Source organism: Rhinolophus hipposideros, assembly GCF_964194185.1.
Source record: "Rhinolophus hipposideros genome assembly, chromosome: 9".
In the NCBI taxonomy this organism is placed as follows: Eukaryota; Metazoa; Chordata; class Mammalia; order Chiroptera; family Rhinolophidae; genus Rhinolophus; species Rhinolophus hipposideros.
This window is the reverse complement of record NC_138055.1, coordinates 81,976,703-81,996,743: the sequence shown is the minus strand read 5'-3', so window position 1 is coordinate 81,996,743 and position 20,041 is coordinate 81,976,703. Positions and strand designations below refer to the sequence as shown.

The 20,041-nt window shown below is 36.5% G+C and overlaps 1 protein-coding gene across 7 annotated transcripts in view; it reads left to right on the top strand.

The window, feature by feature from the left end:
- The window catches only part of POC1B (POC1 centriolar protein B), a 137,129-nt gene that overhangs the window by 37,401 nt on the left and 79,687 nt on the right, over positions 1–20,041 (top strand). For all 7 annotated transcript variants that reach the window (XR_013993928.1, XR_013993929.1, XM_081058219.1 and 4 more), the window contains 5 exons: positions 7,040–7,147; positions 7,275–7,390; positions 8,508–8,641; positions 11,759–11,827; positions 12,539–12,691. Coding sequence is in view for 5 of the 7 variants with exons in the window: in XM_081058219.1 (XP_080914345.1) it covers positions 7,040–7,147; positions 7,275–7,390; positions 8,508–8,641; positions 11,759–11,827; positions 12,539–12,691 (580 nt within the window). In the remaining 2 variants the exon portion in view is untranslated. The remainder of the gene's footprint in view (positions 1–7,039; positions 7,148–7,274; positions 7,391–8,507; positions 8,642–11,758; positions 11,828–12,538; positions 12,692–20,041) is intronic.

Sequence of the window (20,041 nt, the reverse complement as noted above, 5' to 3'; positions counted from 1 at the left end):
GCTGACGCAGCTAAATTCTGTTGAGGCTTGGATTTAGACTTCATAGGGTAGATCTAGAGTAGCCTTTACTCTTGGGCTATCGTACTAGTAGCCTTTCTAGGGTCTCAGCCAAATGTCTAGAGAGTTCAGCAAAGTCTGCCCAGAACCTGAATATCTCTCAGTACTATGGAACCTCTGTAACCTCGGTAATCTTTGTTCAGCTCACAGTCTTCCAGTAATTGTTCTCCACTAAGTTTTGTTGCCTTGTGCATAAGCAGCTTTGAATTTGAGCAAAGACTCAAGGGGACATGTAGGCAGATTTTTTTTGGAGGTGGGGGGTTCTGCTCTTCACAGCTTTTCTCTCATACCATGCCCTCAAAATTCTAGCCCATTAGCAGTTCTGAATTCTAATTTCTGTTTCCTTTGCCCAGCGGGACTGCTATTGTCTCCTTGGGTTCTATGTCCTTGTGCTAATGTCTGAAAAATGCTTCCAGGTGTAAATCTGGTTTGGATTTGGTGCTGATCTCATGTGTTTCCATCTCTCGGGATTTACAACCCTGTGCTGTTTCTGCACAGTATCTAAAAACATTTGCTTTACATATTTTGTATGATTGTTTATGGTAGGGATATGAGTCTGATAACTGTTACTCCCTCTGTCCAGAACTGGAAGTTCTGTCAAGTGGAATCTGACAAGCTAATTTCAAAATTCATATGGATGATTTAAATGTGCAAGAATAACCAAGAAAAAACTGACAAGAAAAAAAATTAGAAGAAATGTATCCAACCAGCTTTCAGAACACAGTATAAAACTACAGAAATTAAAATATGGTAATAATAGCACAGGATTAGGAAAATAGGTCATAGAAAGCCCAGAAGCAGACTCATGTATGTTTTATGATACAGATGGCATTTCTAATCAGTGGGGGAATTAGATGGACAATTTAATACATAATTAAGATAATTGGATTTCTATTTGGAAAAAATTAAAGTTGGACCATTATTGCATATAATACATTTACAAAAGTTACAGATGAATTAAAAAACTGAGCATTAAAAATAGTCCAAGTGATACTGCTCTTCCTCTAAATGTATAGACAGTACATTTAAATGACTATAAAATGCCAGCAGAGCGACTGTTTCTCACTTCAGTATTTGAATTTTAAATGTATGCAATGGACTTACGTAGTTAAAATTCTGTATCTGTCTCCGTGCCCAATACTTGTGAGGTTTTTCCTGGAGCCGAGACTTACTGCACGTGGCACAGAGACAGTGCCCGTTAGTGTAAGAAGAGATGCATGGCTGTGTTCTCCGGGCTAACCATTGTTTATGGCCGTGAATCTTAATTTACAGAAATAGTTTTAAGATATGCCATCTAGTGGGAAATATATTCATGCTTTTAAAATATAAATTAGTATCATCTTTTTAGAAATCAATGTGCAAAATATATCAGGAGTTTTTGTTACAGTGATTTCATAACTAGAAATTTATGCTAAATAAATAACGCTTTTGTATTCAAAGGAAAAAGCTTTCTATATTCAAAGGTGTTGCTTTCAGTATAATTTATAATGATGAAGTATTGGAAGTAACCAGTTTTTCCAAATAAAGAAAACTGGTTAAATAAATTTAGATTGTTATGTAGCCATTAAAAAGGGAATATATGCAAGTAATGAATGAAAAGATGTTTATGTTGGGGGGAGGGCGGGCAAAATTCAGAACCGTGATTAGAATATAAAAGACCTATATGTGAACAAAAGATAAAGTAATTATCATACACAAAATAATAAGTGTGATGGGACTATGGACTTTTTTACTTACTGTATTTTACATGGTTTTTTTAACGAGTTTTTTTTCTTTAATGAGTAATGAAAAAATATTTATCACTTAAAATATACATATGTAAGTGAGAAGTATTATCTTTTTTCAGTGGTAAAATAATTCTTCTAGAAGTTAAAATTACTGTAGCCCTTTATTTTAAAAAAATAATGTATACTAAGGGATTACTTAGGTTTCTTTATAGTGTCCTTAGTCAAAAATAAGTAGAGGCCGATGAGACAAGTTTTCCAACATTATTGCTTTTCTAGCATTAATTTTTAGGGGGAAAATCTGCCAATCTGAAAATTGACAATTGATAATTTGCAGTTGTTGCTAGTCTGAATTGCAAAGATTTTTCTTTATTGTGATAAAACATACAGAATATAAGATATACCATTTTAAGCATACACTTCAGTAACATAAGTACGTTCATATTGTGTGACAAATTGTAAAGATTTTTAATGTCGGCTCTCTCTGGTTATAATATTAAATTAGTCCCAATTCCCTTAGAGAGGTTTTTCTTGTGCCCTAAACATTTACTGAAGACCTACTCAGTGCCATGTACTGAGTCTAGGATACAACCTTGCATAAGATAAATGTGGTGTCTCTCTTCTTGAAGCTTACATTCTGTTAGGGAAGCAAAGAGAACATGTAGTTGTAAGGGTGACGTAAGCATGGGTACAGGTATGCTAAGGTCATCTCCGCAGGAGCTTACCTACTTTGGGGGGAGGAATTCAGGGAGGCTTTTCCTGAGGAAATGAGGGGAGCAGAGACTAAGGAAGAATAAGATCCCTTGAGGTGTTTTAAACTAGATAAAGAGTAGGAGGCAGTGTTTGAGGCCCAGGGAACAAACAGCATGTGAGGAAACACTTGAGGCAGGAGCGAGGGCCCGAGAGAAGAGGGGTGTGGTGTCAGGAAGAATAGGGTGATGAGGATCAAGAGACAGGTGGGCAGATCCTGGGGAACCCCGTAACCAGTGGTAAGATGTCAGGTGCTTTCCCAAGGAAACCGTGAAACCACCAAAGGGTTTTAATCTGAAAAATGTGATTTAACATTTAAAGATCACTTTTGTTGCATGTGAAGAATGAAAGACAGCAGGTCCTGTTGTGGTTTGAAGAGACAGAGACTTATAATGGATTGAAATGTGGGGGACTGAAGGAGAAAGAGGACTCAAGCATGACTCCTAGGTTTCTGGCTTGAGAAACCATTTGCTGAGAAAAGGAATACTGGGGAAGGAGCAGTTTGGGGAGGAAGATGATGAGTTCAGATTTGGACAAATTCAGAGTCGGAAGTGCCTGCAGGATATCCAAGAGGAGACACCCAGTAGGCAGTTGTACTGAAAGGTGGAGATCCCAGGAGATATATGCCTGGGCATATAATCTGTAAATGATCCAACAAATAATTGGAATGTTTCATAGCATACTTAAATCTTTTTATGTCTCTTTCATCTGCTTTTTGTCTCTCAGCAGTTGCAGGAATGAGTCCTGTTACTGCAATCAACAACAGATGGTTTCTCTTCTAATGCTGACCAGCACTTAAAAAAAAAATAAATGTTTTGGTTATTGCCTTGAACTTCACCTTCAATATGTAAACACAAAATCTCATCAAAGCAAACTCTGAGACTGCTTTTTTTATTTTTTTTAATGAGTCTATGAAAGTTTTAGGTCTGAATGCAAACCAAACTCTCTCCTTATCCAAATAGAAAACGGTGGCCAGGGTGGTTATGAGTTTCACAAGGTTCCAGAGCTGAGCAGCTGCAAAATTGGTCCTATAATTCAGGACTCTATACTGACTGGGCAGTCTTATTTCCAGTCCGTTTTGCTGATTCCCCCTTCTTCTATTCACCAGCTGCTGGCTTCAGAGTACCTCTTACTAATGATTTGTTTCTTAAGTGACATGGAACACTGCCCACTCTGGTCTCAGAGCTCTAAAGGCCAGAAATTTGTTTATATAGAATATTTATCCTAATAAGGAATATCCAAATGAAAATTTTGATTTCTTATGAAAGCACTTTAAAACTTCTCATGGTTCCTGGACCCATTTGGCTCTTTAATGAATGAATAACTCTATGTCTGTGCATATAGACATACAATTTTACATACAGTTTTAGAACTCCATGGATTCCAAGTTAAGGACCTCCTGTTATATAACTCTTGGGATACTCAAGGACATGTGAACCAGTTTTTCTAGAATTCTTTCTTTCTAGAAGCTCAAGAATTTCCTCATTTTCTCAAATGTATTCTCTCAATACATGTTAAAAGATCGAATAGTAGTTCAGTTAACTTTTCAAATGCCTTACAAGTAGTCCACATCTGCTGATCCATTAGTCACGGTTGACTAATGTAATATCCATCTTAGTGGCACCCTCTCTGGAAGTTTTAAAAAGCAGTGTTGCCACTGAATTAGAGAGTTGGAAATCTATTCATGTCTCAGGAGAAACTTTACATCCTCTGAACATTCTTACAATTAATAACACAGTTAGATGTTGTTCGAGCCGTGACAAAGAAAGGACTGTCCTCTCCTGATCAAAGTCAGGGCAAAGAGTAGCTTGTTTTATTGGCGCTAACTTATTTTTGATCTATCTAATTAAAAATAAAAGTGGGGAGGAGATAAAAACCACCATCTTGACTTTCAACCCCTCCAAAGGCAAAAAAACCCATATATATAGAGAGAACATATGCAGGGATTACAAGGTAGTATCCAGAGGAGGGGTAGTCCATAACCCTGAGTTCCCCTTTGATCGTGCTGAGTTAGAGTGAGAAACCTCTTCTCTTTCTGGCGCCAGTTTCTTCCCAGCCACCTCCTCCACTCTCCACTTGTCCGATGTTCACATTCCCTTCATTTATTTAGCACAGGGGAATTTCTCTCAGGCTGTAGCCACTCCTGCTCAGGATGGATTCTAACTAGCCACATTCCTTGTTCACGAGTTTCTTTAAAATCCTGTTTTTTCTGTGGAGCTTCTAATGACAAATGGGTACTTTTTTGCTGCCAGCTCTCTTCTTATCACTATCTAGAATCATATTATTTGTGTGCCCTCCTTCCTCCTCTCTCCTCCCTGGACTGAAAGCCTCATGAAGACAAGGAGCTGAGTCTCATTCGCCACCATATTCCTTCTACCCAGGACGCCCCAGTGCCTGGTTCTGGAAGGTGCTCGGGAAATATATCTATGAATGAATGAATGAATGTCCTCCCCTCTAAAGTCCTCCAGAACGCTGACAGCGTGTGGTAGCACACACAGATGTTTATAAAAGGGGAGTCTGGTGTTTAGGCTGTCTCAGAGCTCGATCACATGGCATCTTAAGAGCCCTGCCTCATGGTGCTCCACTTTAGAACCTTCTGTGGTCACACAGAAGCCACAGAACTTTCGGTGCTCTAAATATTTTGGCCACTAGAAGAAACTTTCATTTGTGTCTGAGGCTGAAGCAGAGTGACCGAGAGGTTTGGCTATGGAGTAGGATTGGTTCAAATCTTCCTGGTTGTGTGACTCTGGCAGACACCCTTTATGTGCCTTGGTTTATTCACCTGTGAATTCAGGCTAACAGTAGCACCCGGTTTGAAGGGCTAATTGAGGCAGAAAGGAGTTGCTACAGGAAATGTGTAAGAACAGTTCTAGGTCATAGGTGCTCAATAAATGTAGGCAGGACAGTAATGGTGGTGGTGGTAGGATTTGGCTGATGATGTTGTACGGTGAGTATTTTGGTACTTTGTTTTAATCTGATCCTTCCATTTTGTTAATTTTTTTCATCATTGCTTTCTTAAAATGTAAGAATCAAGTCATCTCTCAGAAAGTCTTACCACTTGAAATAGTCACATTAATTTTTTAAAAAGATAGTCTATTAAGAAACACAATTTGATTCCTTGCATTAGTTGTTCACGTTATTAGAGCTAAGAGCTAATTTTCATGGGGATGCTGTGTAGGATTTTTTTACCCCCAAGGTCTGTGTAAAGTCAATTTCATCTACTGCTCTTCATATTTGAATTTTCATCACATATTTTCTGGTGGAAAAGGTAAATAAAATGTTATAAAATCAAACTGCACTTCTGGCGTGGAAAATATTTCTTTGCAAGTTTATTTTCTTGAAATTTTAAACATTATTTTACATAGAACTTAATTGTGCTTCTATGTCCCCCTTGTTTTATGTGGCAAATCCATAAATGCCAGATTCAAAGTTTCTGTCAGGAAGAATTATTTTTAGGTCAGCTTTAAGAACAGGGAGGGAGCAGAGGAGAGAGTGAAAGAGAATAAAAAGAAAAACCTTTAATTATAATCCACACACTTCATTGATGACTTTTATAGTGATCTGGCCATAGAGAGAAATATAAATAAAATTAAAGCATAATCAGTCTATGACCTAAATCTGTCTCTTTTGGTTTTTATTATTTCTAAAATATTAATAACAAAAATACCATTCATAGTTTCCTCATAGTCTAATTTTTAATTTTTCTTTTCTTTTTCCTTTTTTTTTTTTTTTTTTGGTCTTCTGCTCTTCTATCTATTCTAAAAATGAACTCAGGAGGAAAAAAACGATCCTTGGAAAGGATCCTAAATGAAGAGAGCATAAAAAGAGTAAATGAGATAACTGAGAATTTTCTCATTTGTTTTTAATGGGGCATGTGAATGATAGGTGTGTCCATGAGGGGACTTCAGTTCTATATAAACGAGTTGTCCTACTTCAGTCCATTGGAGCTCTCTGGCGTCCCCATGCCCAGGAAGTAATCGGCTTGAAGAATTGGTCCTTTTGTTGGTGATATGATTTAATTGTAAACACACCAGTCCTTTCCTTACAAAAGGCTCAACTACCAGGTGGGTAGGAGGAGTCATGTTATAAAGGCTCTCTTGGGTCATGTGGATAACACCACCACAAAATGACAGGTACCGAAGAAAGAAATCAAGAATACTTTTAAAAAACAAGGTACTTGACTTGGAAGGAGGGCAGAGACGAATCAGAGTCCTAGAAAAGACGCCATAAAGCTAAATTCTTTAAATAAAAGAATAAAGGAAAAAGAAACTTGGTTAGTCTACATCGTGTATTTTGATCTTTCCATGGCCTGTCAGTGTCATTTGTCATGTTTATTTTAGTTGAAAAGATGTAGGTTGCAGAATATGACTTTGCTGTGTGGTGTGGTAACAGTGGCCTCTGGGTTTTAATATGTGCAGCCATTACTTGGGTGTGGTAGGGGTGAGGTGGAGGGGTTATGATTATCAGGAGCCTTTCACAAAAACAATCTTCTTTCTCGGGCTTTCCAGATTTTCACCTGATGGAAGACTAATTGTATCCTGTAGTGAGGATAAAACTATTAAAATTTGGGATACCACAAATAAGCAGTGTGTCAATAACTTCTCAGATTCTGTAGGGTAAGTCCATTCTATTTGTGCATTTATATAGGGTAGTTTGCTAAGGAAGCATTTAATTTTAAAGTTTGAATAAAGAAATGAGAATAAAGAAATCAAAATATTACACCATCTTATTCTTTCCTCCTAGGTTTGCAAACTTTGTGGATTTTAACCCTAATGGTACATGCATAGCTTCAGCAGGTTCTGATCATACTGTGAAAATCTGGGATATAAGAGTGAACAAATTACTCCAGCATTATCAAGGTAACAACTTCCATAACAAAAGAATTCAATTGTATTCCGAATGGGCTCCTCTGGGAAACGCTTTAACTGACAGACTAGCCTCCTCAGCATGGCCCTCTTACTGAGGCAGAGGCTGCCTTTGAACCTACTAGAGAGCAGTCAGGCCCATCAACAGCAAGTTCTGAGAAGTTGGGGTAGATGCCAGAGTGGAGAGGGAGGCGGAGGGACCTTAAAAATGATGCCAGGACTCTAAAAAAAAAAAAAAAGAAGAAGTGACTGTGAGATTTTCAAACTCTTTATCTGTGTTCTATGAGAAGTCAGGGATAGAAATCGACTCAGAAGCAGTTATGTGAGCGTAAATACTTGTTATAACTGGTGGAAAACAACATCCTACTTTGCCTATGTATTGAAGTTAAAAGAGAAATGAATCAGTTCTTGGTTTGTATTGGATTTATATTAAATCCACATTTCCCTTTCTTAATAAGTGAAATATTTACCATGTAGCCGACACAGCTACAGCCTCACAACAGCACTAAGATGTATTATTATTATTACCCCCATTTTAAATATAAGGACATTGAGGCTTAAAGAGGATAAGTGACTTGTGAAAAGAATTGATGGGACTGACTTGGGTCTTTCTGTTACAAAGTACATCAAAGAAGCAATTTCTATCACTGTGTTATACTGCCTCCTCTTGGAAGGATGGTGTTCAGAAATGAATTCTCAAGCTGGCAAGCCCTTTTCCAGATATATCTCCACACTCTTCAGCCCTTAGTATCAAGCCACTAATTGGTTACTAAATTTAGTTTAAGGTTGGGTCGTATACCTTGTGTGAGCGATAGTAATCAACTGTTGGTTATTTTGGTATTATATCTGAAGTTTATAGTTATGTGGTTAACAAGGTGATCTTTCCATGACATTCATTTTTAAAGCTATTCTTTCTCATTAGCTGGAAGCTTAAGCTGTATGATGCCAAACTACGTATTTGTTTTAATGAGCTGCATGGACTTTTGGTGTTGTGGTGACATTGTCTCTAATTGATTCTTATTCTCAACCTAATATTGCTAATAGGGAAAAGGGGCATATATAGAATTAAGAATTGTTCTCTGAAACTTTTGCTTTATTTTCTACAAATCAGTTCACAGCTGTGGAGTTAATTGTGTATCATTTCATCCTTCGGGTAACTATCTCATCACTGCTTCTTCAGATGGTACACTTAAGATTCTGGATCTCCTAGAAGGAAGGCTCATATATACTCTTCAAGGACATACGGTATTTTGTTTTAATTAAATTTGTTGTGGTGACAGTGGCTAGTAAATTTACACAGGTTTCAAGTGCACAGCTCTACAAAACTTTATCTATACATCCCACCACGTGCCCACTACCCAGCGTCAGCTCTCCCTCCATCACCATACGTTAGATATTCCCCTCCTCCACCATCCCCATTCCCCTCTTACCCTCTGGTAACTACCAAACCGCCATCCGTGAAGGACATACGGTATTAACACCAAGAGTTTTCTTTTTTAAATAATACATATTTTAAAGTTTTGGTGCATTTTATTCTGTCTTTATTATTTGTCCAAGTGTAGCATACATTGCTGCTATCATAAAAATGTTTTTTGCTTCCAAGGCTATGTTTTTATCCTCTGGAAGCAACTCCTAGATCTTTCAGTGGCCATTTGATTAATCCTTCACTGCTGTCTTCATCAGAATATAGCTTAGGTTTGACTGGTTACGTGGCGATAGATGAATTTTTTTCCTTCTTCTAATCTTTCTTCTCATGAGGAGGCTGCCCCACTAGCTCTGACACTCTTAGCCTCTCACACACCCTCAGTCACTTCTTTCACTACTCTGCTAAGAGTAAAAGGAGAAAGTTACCAAAGAGAGCCCAGTGCCTTCTACTCTTGGGAGTTGAGCGTGGCCTTGCTGTTTTCCTCTGATCCTTCTTGTGGGGAATCCTTTCCTTGTACAGTCTGGCTGCGACTAGGCACTCAAACCTGACTCGTTGTGGGATTCAGTTCTAGAAAACCTATTTTCCCATAGATAAAGCCACATTCTTTCTTTATAAGTTTTTATCAGTAAGAAATATGATATTTTGACTCTCATACGCCTTATTCTTTTCTTATTTTTCAGTTTATTTAGAACCCAGTGGGGAAGAGAGGTCTTATTTATTGATTCTGTTCAACCTCAGTGTCTGTCTCTCTGTCTTTCACACACACACGCGCACACACACACACACACACACACAAAATCTGCCATATAACACACTGAAGAAAAACTTTTTTTAAGTATGTAAACTATTCTTCCTTTCTGGGTAAATATTCAACATTCTCTAAATGTTTTAGAAAGCTCTCTCTCCCTCTCTCTCTCTCTCTCTCTCCCTCTCCCCCCCCCTTCTCTCTCTCTCTCCTCTCTCGATACTTCCTTTTAATTAAGTATAAGCAGTTTATATCCAGAAATAGAATGAGCTTTGTGGTCTTTCTGCCTTCATATATGCTGCCTGGCTTCCTGCTTTGCTTTATCATTTGTTCTGCAGCTGTGATAGAGTCAAGCAGAAATAGTCACTAGCCAACTCAGATATGTACGGATTTAAGCTGAATAAACAACCAATGAAAGTAACCAAGGATTAAAATACCCATGGAAATAGTACAAATTAATAGAAAAAAAGATAAATAATATTTTAGGAGAAAAAATGTACACAAAAGATGGCATTTTCCACAGTCTGGAGCAGAAGGTCTTTATGAGGCTACAATAACCTACTGTATTTTGCCGTGTACAAGTCACTCCCATGTATAATGAGCACCTACTTTTTTGGCCCAAACTTTCAGGGGGGAAAATCTTTTATTTTAATTTTTTAATTCAAATTTTTATTTGTTTACATTTAGGTACTTGTTTTTTGTATTATAAAGGAATTTTTGCATTTATTTTTTTTAGCATATTATGGTACAAGAAATTTTATGTAACAAATAATTACAAAACACAAGAACAAATACAAGGTACAAGAAATTTTATGTACCAGTAACAAATTTACGATATTTACGCATCATAGAAGGCCCAGAACTCTTCGTTGTTTCAAGTTCGTCGTAAGTTCAATAAAACCGGTTATCATATTCCAGGATATCATTTTGTATACGGATATTGTTATTGATTTCTAGAGTTATACTTTTAACTCATAAGCATAAATAAAAGAATTGAAAACACTTACATAGATACGGAATTACTACTACCCATGTATAATGCACATCTTTATTTTTCCCCTCACAAATTTGGGCAATAAAGTGCACATTATACATGGCAAAATACAGTAATTCTGTAGGATGGTCTATTTGAAAAATATAAGATGTGTTTCCCCAAAGTTTTCTTGTATAGATTAAGGACACACTTAAAAAACAGAACATAGTGATATTCTTGAGTTGAGAAATACCGTATTTCCCCAAAAATAAGACCTGGCTGGACCATCAGCTTTCATGTGTCTTTTGGAGCAAAAATTAATATAAGACCCACTCTTATTTTAATATAAGACCGGGTATAATACAATACAATACAACACAACACAACACAACACAACACAACAATACCAGGTCTTATATAAGACCGGGTCTTATATTAATTTTTGCTCCAAAAGACGCATTAGAGCTGATTGTCTGGCTAGGTCTTATTTTCAGGGAAACAAGGTAATTGCTCTTATCTGGATTGAAAAATTCAGACCTAGAGACTGTGCACCTTGTGACTGGGCCAGGTGTAATCTGGTTCAACTTCACAGCTATTGCTCAATTCCAAATCCTCATTACCTCTCACCCAGATCATTGCAGTAACTTCCTGACTGGCCTCCAACCATTCATTCTTAACTTCAATTCATCATTCTCACAATCGTGACATTAATTTTCATCATTCACAGCGCTCTTCCCATCTCTATTGTGCTCCTGAAATTATTACTGGCTCACTGCTGCCCACGTGAAGGGTGGGCTCGGTGAAGCCTGTGGTGGTCAGGAAATGGCCTCTGTTTATATCGCCTCATTCCCATTACTCACAGAGTTACCATTCAGTTTCTGCTAGGGATGTGTTGAATAAAGATTCCAAAGTCAGAAAATTTTAACAAATTCTTATTAACTTGCACATGTACAAGCTTTTCTTTACAGGAAAAGGTGTATTATTTTTATTAAAATTCCCTTTTCATTTAGTATCATTTATATGTGTTTTAATACAATTGGGTTGGTTCTTTGATTATCTTTACCCTGCCTGCATTAATTGCTAGCAAGTAGCTATGTTCTAGCAGACTGATTGCATAACTAGTCTACATAAATTAGCATGAAAAAATTAACATTCACAGTCCTCTTGGCCATGAGAAAAACATCATCAAGTTCTTTTTCTTTTATCTCTATTTCTTAGGGACCTGTCTTTACTGTTTCATTTTCCAAAGGTGGAGAGCTATTTTCATCTGGAGGTGCAGATGCACAGGTTGGTAAATCCTTCAGCTCCCTCTTTCATTCAGCTGGAGTAAAGGAATCCAAGACCTCAGCAAAGATTTTTACAACCAGCTAGTCTGTATATGCTAAGATGAGTATTTATGAGTTTACATTTTAATTTAATGCCAGGAAGTCTGCTATTATATAGCTGAAATAATGCCTGTTCTCATAGGTTTTGAAATTCAAACAACAGTTATTTTCTTTTGCTCATCTTTACACTTAATTATACATGTAACCGACACTCACTGAATGCCCGATATTGGTGTGGCACTTTCACTTGAATTATTGCCTAATATTTTGTCTGTCTGTCTGATTTTTCTAATGCTAAGGCTCTTGAAGATGGTAAATATAAATTTTTTATGTAGAAAAATCTGCGTTTATTTGAAATGACCAAAAGTCATTCATAGCTAGACTTACTGAATAAAGTGGACAACATGATTTTGAGCTTTAAAAAAAAAATTAGAGAATTTAAGGTAATGTGAATTTAATATGAATTTTCAACTGGACGCGAAGGCAATTCAAAATGCTCAATCTCTCCCTCTTTAAAAAAAAAGTATTGAGAAATAGTAATGTTGTTGAAATGTATATCTAGCCTTCCTGACTATTTTGAGGCACAATTCTGTATATTCATTTTTTAAAAAATCAGTTCTATTGCTTATACATACAAATCAATAACTGCCAATGTGATTCATTTTCTTAATAGGTTTTATTATGGAGGACTAACTTTGATGAAGTTAATTGTAAAGATGTTGTTAAAAGAAATCTCAAAAGATTACATTTTGATTCGCCACCACATCTTCTTGATATCTACCCGAGAACACCACATCCCCGTGAAGGAAAAACTGAGGCCATTGAAGTGAGTACTTTGTACATATTGGTGCTGCTATTTTAAGTGTACATTTTGGGCTTACTGGTCAACTAGACACTTGAAATTATACTTAATTATATAAAATCTAGTCCTGCCTTAAAACAGCAGCACTTTGAAAAACAATTATTTTCAGTAATAAAGCTATAAATATGGTAGGGTGTAATAGTTCTAAAGCCTTTCATAGTTGTTTCTTGAAGGCTTAGGCATGAAACGTGAAAGTTGTGTGGATAGTAATAGGAAATGAGGAATGAAATTGAAGGCCCCTGGTGACTGTGAAGTCTGAACAAACTTACTATTCTAGATGTGCTTAGGGAGCTCGTGTGATGGCTGTCCAGAGAACAGGGATCAAGGACGAGAATTTTTATAACAGTTATTGAAACAAATATCTTCAAGCCCTTTTGTAGCAAAACAGTCATATGGATGTAAAAAGAAGAGATTCGCGCTTTAAACCTAATGATTGAGACCATTTTACTATTTGCTTACATATACAGAGGATGCCAAAAAAATGTATACACATTTTAAGAAAGGAAAAAAACTGTATTAAAATTGTAATACTCAATATACGAGGTCGGACAATGAAGTTCGCGAACTTTCCACCGTGTGCTTTCACAGTGGAAAACAAAAGATGAATACAAGTCATGTGTATACATGTTTTTAGCACCCCTGGTATTTTCAAATATGTAATTATCTATTTAGCTGTAGGTTTTTGTTGACAAGTTCCCTTAGGTCCTATAGATTTAAATATTCTATTCTCTTCAAAGAAAATACTCATCTTTGCTGGATACTTAGCTGTTACTACTTTATTTCTTTTCATTTTGCATGATTCTCCTTAAGCCTTTTCTTTCCCCCAAGAGTTGGTACCTAATCATTATTTCCTGTTCATCTGATTTTTTTTCAGTATTTACAAAGCCTTTCTTTGCTTTTAGAGTTGGTAGTTTTAGTTCTTTTTAAAAAACTATTTTTTTTCAGTTACAGTTGACATTCAATATTATTTTGTATTAGTTTCAGGTGTAATTTATAGCGATTAGACATTTATATAATTTATGCAGTGATTCCCCGACTGGTCTAGTACCCACCTGACTCTATACATAGTTGTTGCAACATTACTGACTATATTTTCTATGCTACTCTTTACACCCCATGACGATTTTCTAATTACCAATTTGTACTTAACCCCTTCACCTTTTTCACTCATTCCCTTAACCCCCCCCTCTGACAACCATCAGTTTGTTCTCAGTATCTATGAGTCTGTTTCTGTTTTGTTTGCTCATTTATTCTATTCTTTAGATTCCACATACAAGTGAGACCATATGGTATTTGTGTTTCTCAGTCTGACTTATTTCACTTAGCATACTACACTCTAGGTCTCAAATGGCAAGATTTCATTCTTTTTTATGGCTAAGTATTTTGAGTTCTTAAGACTTATTCCTAAGTGGCAATTCACAGTCGCCTCATGCATTATTCATACCCCCTTCCATGGTCTTGTGTGGAAGTCCCCCACCCGCCAATCATTTTGTTAATTTTGGTTTTCTTAGTCTTGGTCTTTTCTGTTATCTCAGGTATTTCTGTTAGTCTCAAGGTGTGTATGTGTGGGTGGGTGGGTGTGTATGTGTTGAAATTTTTAAGACTTTTAAATTTTCGGAGGTTATTTTTCAGATTTTGTTTAATCTAGTTGCATTTGGGGATTTCTGCCGTGTTTTTTCCATGGTAATGTTTATTTCCAGTCCTTTGTTATACTTTTGGACCATTCCAACTTCCAACTATCTTTCCAGTTCTTCAATGGTAAATAAAGTATTTACCATTATGCTTTACTACTTATTCATGCCAATTTTTAAATCATTTTTCCCCTTCTATTTCTTTGAAAGAAATAATATAATGTAATTTGATTGAAGGTCATTACATTTGTGTTTCAGTTTCTATAATGATAGATGTGTTTTTGATCCCCCGGGATCATATACAGAGGGTGCCAAAGAATGTATACACATTTTAAGAAAGGAAAAAAACTGTATTAAAATTGTAATACTCCATGTATACTGATGACAAAAGATGAATATAAGTCATTTGTATACATTTTTTGGGCACCCCCTGGTATTTTCACATAAAATATATGTGAAGTATATTTTAAGTTGAGTTTCTTTTCCTTGTTTAACCCAACCTGATTTTCTTGACTCTCGGTGTTTTTGATTCTAGCATTTCTGTGGCTTGGCTGAGCTTAACCATCAGTGTTGTTGTTGCCCTGTCATCCCCTCAGCCACCTTTCCAGAGTGATGGGTGGCAGAGCTGCAGCCTGAGCCCTGGTCTTCTTACTCCTCATTCAGTGATATTTCCATGACACTACATTACCTCAGCTATGGTGGTTGAAGCCATTTAAGCCATCTTCTCTGTGATTTACTGTCAGCCTCAGACCATTTAAGAGTGCTGGACTTTCTTTAAAATGTCAACAAGTTGTCTGAGTAGGTCTGTTCTGACAATGCAGCCAGAAAGCAATAAACTAGCTGGGTTGCTTTGTATGGCTAGGTCGGGATGACCCCAGCCATGAAAAGCCACTCTCAACTGAATTTTTGACATACACACTTAAAAAAACCTATTAAAAACTGACTTTTCATCTTGGAGTTAGAGTTCAGTTAATACTACACAGCATGTTGAGCATTGTGACTGAATTATGTTTGTGTCTTTTAGAAAGTCAGCCTGTGTGTACCCAGTTTAAATGATCTATAAGCACTCATGTTGCTTAAATTAAGTACATAATATGACTTATAGTTGTAAAAATACCTTCATATTCTGGGATATAAAATGCCAGAGCAGTGATAGGATTCTGCATATGAACCACCAATTGTTCAATTTATTTTTCTTTAAAATCTCTTATAATAGAGCAAGGGTGTAAAGTTTTCTGGACAGAGAACATATTTAATATAATGAATAAATAGCTGTTAAATATAAAATTAGTTTTGATATTAATGTCTGGTTCCCTCGTAGAGCAAAAACTATTAGTTTAAAAACAGCACTTAGAATAGAATAGTAAGATTCAGACTAAAGTGGTGCTGTATTCATTTAGATTAAGTAAATTTTGTTTTGAAGTTTTTGGATTGAAGTTTTTCCAAAGCTTTAGACAAGGTCAGTTTAACATATAACTTTGGAAATATATGACATATATTTGATATATATTTGGAAATATATAACATGTAACATATAACTTTGGAAATATATGAAAATTAGCAAGACTTTTTTTTTTCCATTTCTGATTTTGTTTATTAGTGTCTTCTCTCTTTATATCTTAGTGAGCCTAGCCAAGCGTTTGTCAATTTTGTTAATCTTTTCAAAGAACCAGCTCTTTGTCACATTAATCTTTTTTATTATCTTTTTGTTCTCTATTTCATTTAGTTCTGCTCTGATTTTTATTATTTCCTTTCTTCTGCTGACCTTGGGTTTCACTTGTTCTCCTCTTTCTATTTCTTTAAGTTGCAACATGAGGTTATGTATTTGGGATTTTTCTTGTTTCTTGAGATAGGCCTGTAATGATATAAATTTCCCTCTTAAAACTGCTTTCGCTGCATCCCACAAATTTTGGTAGGATGGATTTTCATTGTTATTTGTTTCTATGTATCTTTTGATCTCTCCTCTAATTTCTTCTTTGACCCGGTCGTTCTTTAAAAGTATATTGTTTAATCTCCATGTATTTGTGGTTTTACCTGCTTTCTTTTTGCAGTTGATATCCAATTTCAAAGCTTTGTGATCAGAGAATATGCTTTGTATGATTTCAATCTTCTTAAATTTGCTGAGGTTAGTTTTATGTCCCAATACATGGTCTATCCTTGAGAATGTTCCATGTACACTAGGAAAAAATGTATAGTCTGATGTTTAAGGATGAAGTGCTCCATAAATGTCAGTTATGTCCATTTCATCTAATGTGTCATTTATGGCTGTTATTTTGTTGTTTATTTTCTGTTTGTATGATCTATCCAAAGCTGTCAATGATGTATTTAGGTCCCCTAGTATAATTGTGTTTAGGTCAATTTCTCCCTTTAGTTCTGTTAGTAGTTGCTTGGTATATTTTGGTGCTCCCTGATTGGGGGCATAAATATTGATGACTGTTATGTCTTCTTGTTGTATAGTCCCCTTTACCGTTATGAAATGGCCATCTTTGTCTCTTGTTACCTTTTTCACCCTGAAGTCTGTTTCATCTGATACCAGTATTGCTACACCTGATTTTCTCTGGAAACCATTTGCTTGGAGTGTCAATTTCCACCCTTTCTCTTTGAGTCTATGCTTGTCCTTTTAGCTGAGATGTGTCTCTTGGAGATAGCATATAGCTGGATTTAGTTTTTTGATCCAATCTGCTACTCTGTGCCTTTTTATTGGTGAGTTCAGTCCATTTACATTGAGGGTGATTGTTAATAAGTGAGGATTTCCTGTCATTCTATCTTTAGTTTTCTGGTAAGACTGTGTCTCCATTGTTTCTTTGCTTCTTTGTTGTTGTCTATTATTTCTGTGTGGTGGTATTCTATGATTTTTCCCTCTTTTCTTCTTTTATTACAGTATATATTTCAGTTCTGAATTTTTTTTTGAGTGGTTACCCTTAAGATTATGTAAAAGAAAGTTTGATATTTAGAGTATTCCATTTTCTTCAGCATGCTTACTTTCTCCATTCCCATATTCCAGTTCAGGCCTTTACTCTCCCCTTTTTATGTTTTGGTTGCCACAAATTGTCCCTGTTGGTGGTCGAATAGCATCCTTTAGTATTTCTTGTAGTGCAGGTCGTGTATTAGAAAATTCCCTCAGCTTCTGTATGTCTGGAAAGGTCTTTATTCCTCCTTCATATCTAAAGGATATCTTTGCTGGGTATATTATTCTTGGCTCATGATTTCTCTCTTTTAATAGTTTGAATATTTGGTTCCACTCCCTCCTGGCTTGCAGAGTTTTTCCTGAAAAATCTCATGATAATCTAATGGGCTTTCCTTTTTAGGTTACCGTCTTCTTTTCCCTGGCTGCCTTGAGGATTCTTTCTTTGTCATTAATTTTTGACAGCTTCAATACTATGTGCCTTGGAGAAAGCCTGTTGGGGTTGAGGTAATTAGGTGTTCTATTTGCTTTTTGGATTCAAGGATCCAGTTCTTCCCACAAGTTTGGGAAGTTCTCATCAACTATTTGTTTGAATATACTCTCTGTTCCCTTCTCTCTTTCTTCTTCTTCTGGTATGCCCATTATTCTTATATTGCTCTTTCTGACAAACTCAGAAAGTTCTTGTAGAGTGCTTTCTTTTAAGTCTCAAGTCTCTTTCCTCTTCCATCCATGTCATTTCCAGGTTTCTGTTTTTGATGTCACTGATTTTTTCTTCCATCTGGTCAACTCTATTACCTAAACTGGCTATTTCATTCTTCATTTCTTCTATTGAGTTCTTAATCTCCAGAAATTCTCTTCGGTTCTTTTTTAAAATTTCAATCTCCTTGGTAAAATGTTCATGTTGTTCTTTGATTGTGTTTCAGAGTTCATTAAACTGCCTTTCTGTGTTTTCTTGCATCTGGTTGAGTTTTTTCAGAACTGCAATTTTGAATTCTCTGTCATTTAAGTTACATATTTCCATATCTTTAAGTTCCTTTTCTGGAGACTTTTCACTTTCTTTCTGAGCTGTCTTGTTGCCTTGGTTACTCATGGCAACTAATGATTTGTTATTTCTCTTCCTAGACATCTACAGGAGTGGCTTCTGCAACAGGTTGATAGGAAGAGGTCTTTCTTTTGTTTTCTAGTACTTGTTGGTAGAATGTTTTGTTTTCTCTCCGATTGCAGCCTTTCTTTCTCTCTCACACTGTAGTGTTATGTTTTCTCTGCATTATTCAAGCTTCTCACACAATAAAGGGATTCCCTGGAAGGCAGGTTTCTCGACTCCGTTAACAGTTCGCCTGGGTCATAGGGTACCACGTCTGTGTGGGGATGCGGAGAGCTTTTGAAGTTCCGAAGCTCTTCCTGCACCAGATTCAGAGCCCGTGTTTTTCAGCAGTTCTGTTTATTACTTTAGGTGAATTCAGTAGTGGGCCTCTTCGTATTGCCTGTCTGCTGTGCAGGGAGTCTTTTGTGGAGTTATAGTTGTTCAATTTGTTGTAAATTTCAGGGAAGATTTCCAGAGGGTCAACTCACACCGCCATTTTGATGACATCTCCTCCCCCTTTTTTTTTGTTAGGTTGGAATTCATGATTAAAATGTATTATTAGAAATGTGGAATAAATGGCATCGAAAGGATCTGATTAACTTCACTAACTTACTCTTGTTGCAGTCCCAATGAGTATTTTATGTCTGAGTTTGAAGCAAGATAGTATTCCTGTAATTTGCAATTTACTGTGTTTTCTATGAAGTTCATTTGAATTGTGTTCTTTCAATGTTTTCTGGGTGAGACTTTAGCCTTTCGCAGAAGCTACCCATTCACTGTTCCTAAGTGCTCCACTTACTTGAAGGTGGGGATGCTGTAGTACCAGCTGACTAAATACCTATATAAATGACTAATTCATACGTGGATGGACAGAGTGATACCATGTTTCTGTCAAAATAAGACGTAGCCAGACAATCAGCTCTAATGTGTCTTTTGAACAAAAATTAATATAAGACCCGACCTTATTTTACTATAATATAAGATCGGGTCTTATATAAGATGATATGACATGATATGAGATGATATGATGTAAATAATATAAGACCTTGTGTTATATTAATTATTGCTCCAAAAGACGCATGAGAGCTGACTGTCTGGCTAGGTCTTATTTTCGGGGAAACATGATAGTAGGCTGCTTTTAGACTAGATGAGAGAAGAAAGTTACGTCAAAGAAGGTCTGAAGCATAAAATCCTGCCCCGGCTGAATGAAATAGACCCCTGGTGTCTTTTCTGTTGACCTAACAGCAGATCCTGTGCAGCGCTGCTGACCTTGGCACTTATCTTAGTTAAAAACATGAGAACAACTTCTTTCTTTTTTTTGGTGGGAAAGAAGCCCAATTTTTAAGTAATGTGTCTTAGCCTTCCCACAGTCTGCTCTGGCACATCATGAGTCATGCTGACTCCATCTTCTTCTGACTGTCACGAGCTGGGATGCAGCGGCCTGTCCCCAGACAGAAGTAAACTTTCCTTTTTACAGGAGGAACTTCATGTGAGTGACACTTGTATCCTGAGCAGCCCCCTACTCTCGTGCATATTCTGATAGGAAGACAACAGAGTCATTCTGAGGGCTGGTGACAGATCTTGGGACAGGAAGGCATCAAAATAGTTATTCTAGGAGTGTTGCAGAATATTGCAGGAAGGGATTATGGTTAGTTAGCTTAAAAAGAATTTATTAATAAAATAATTGTGACGGTTTT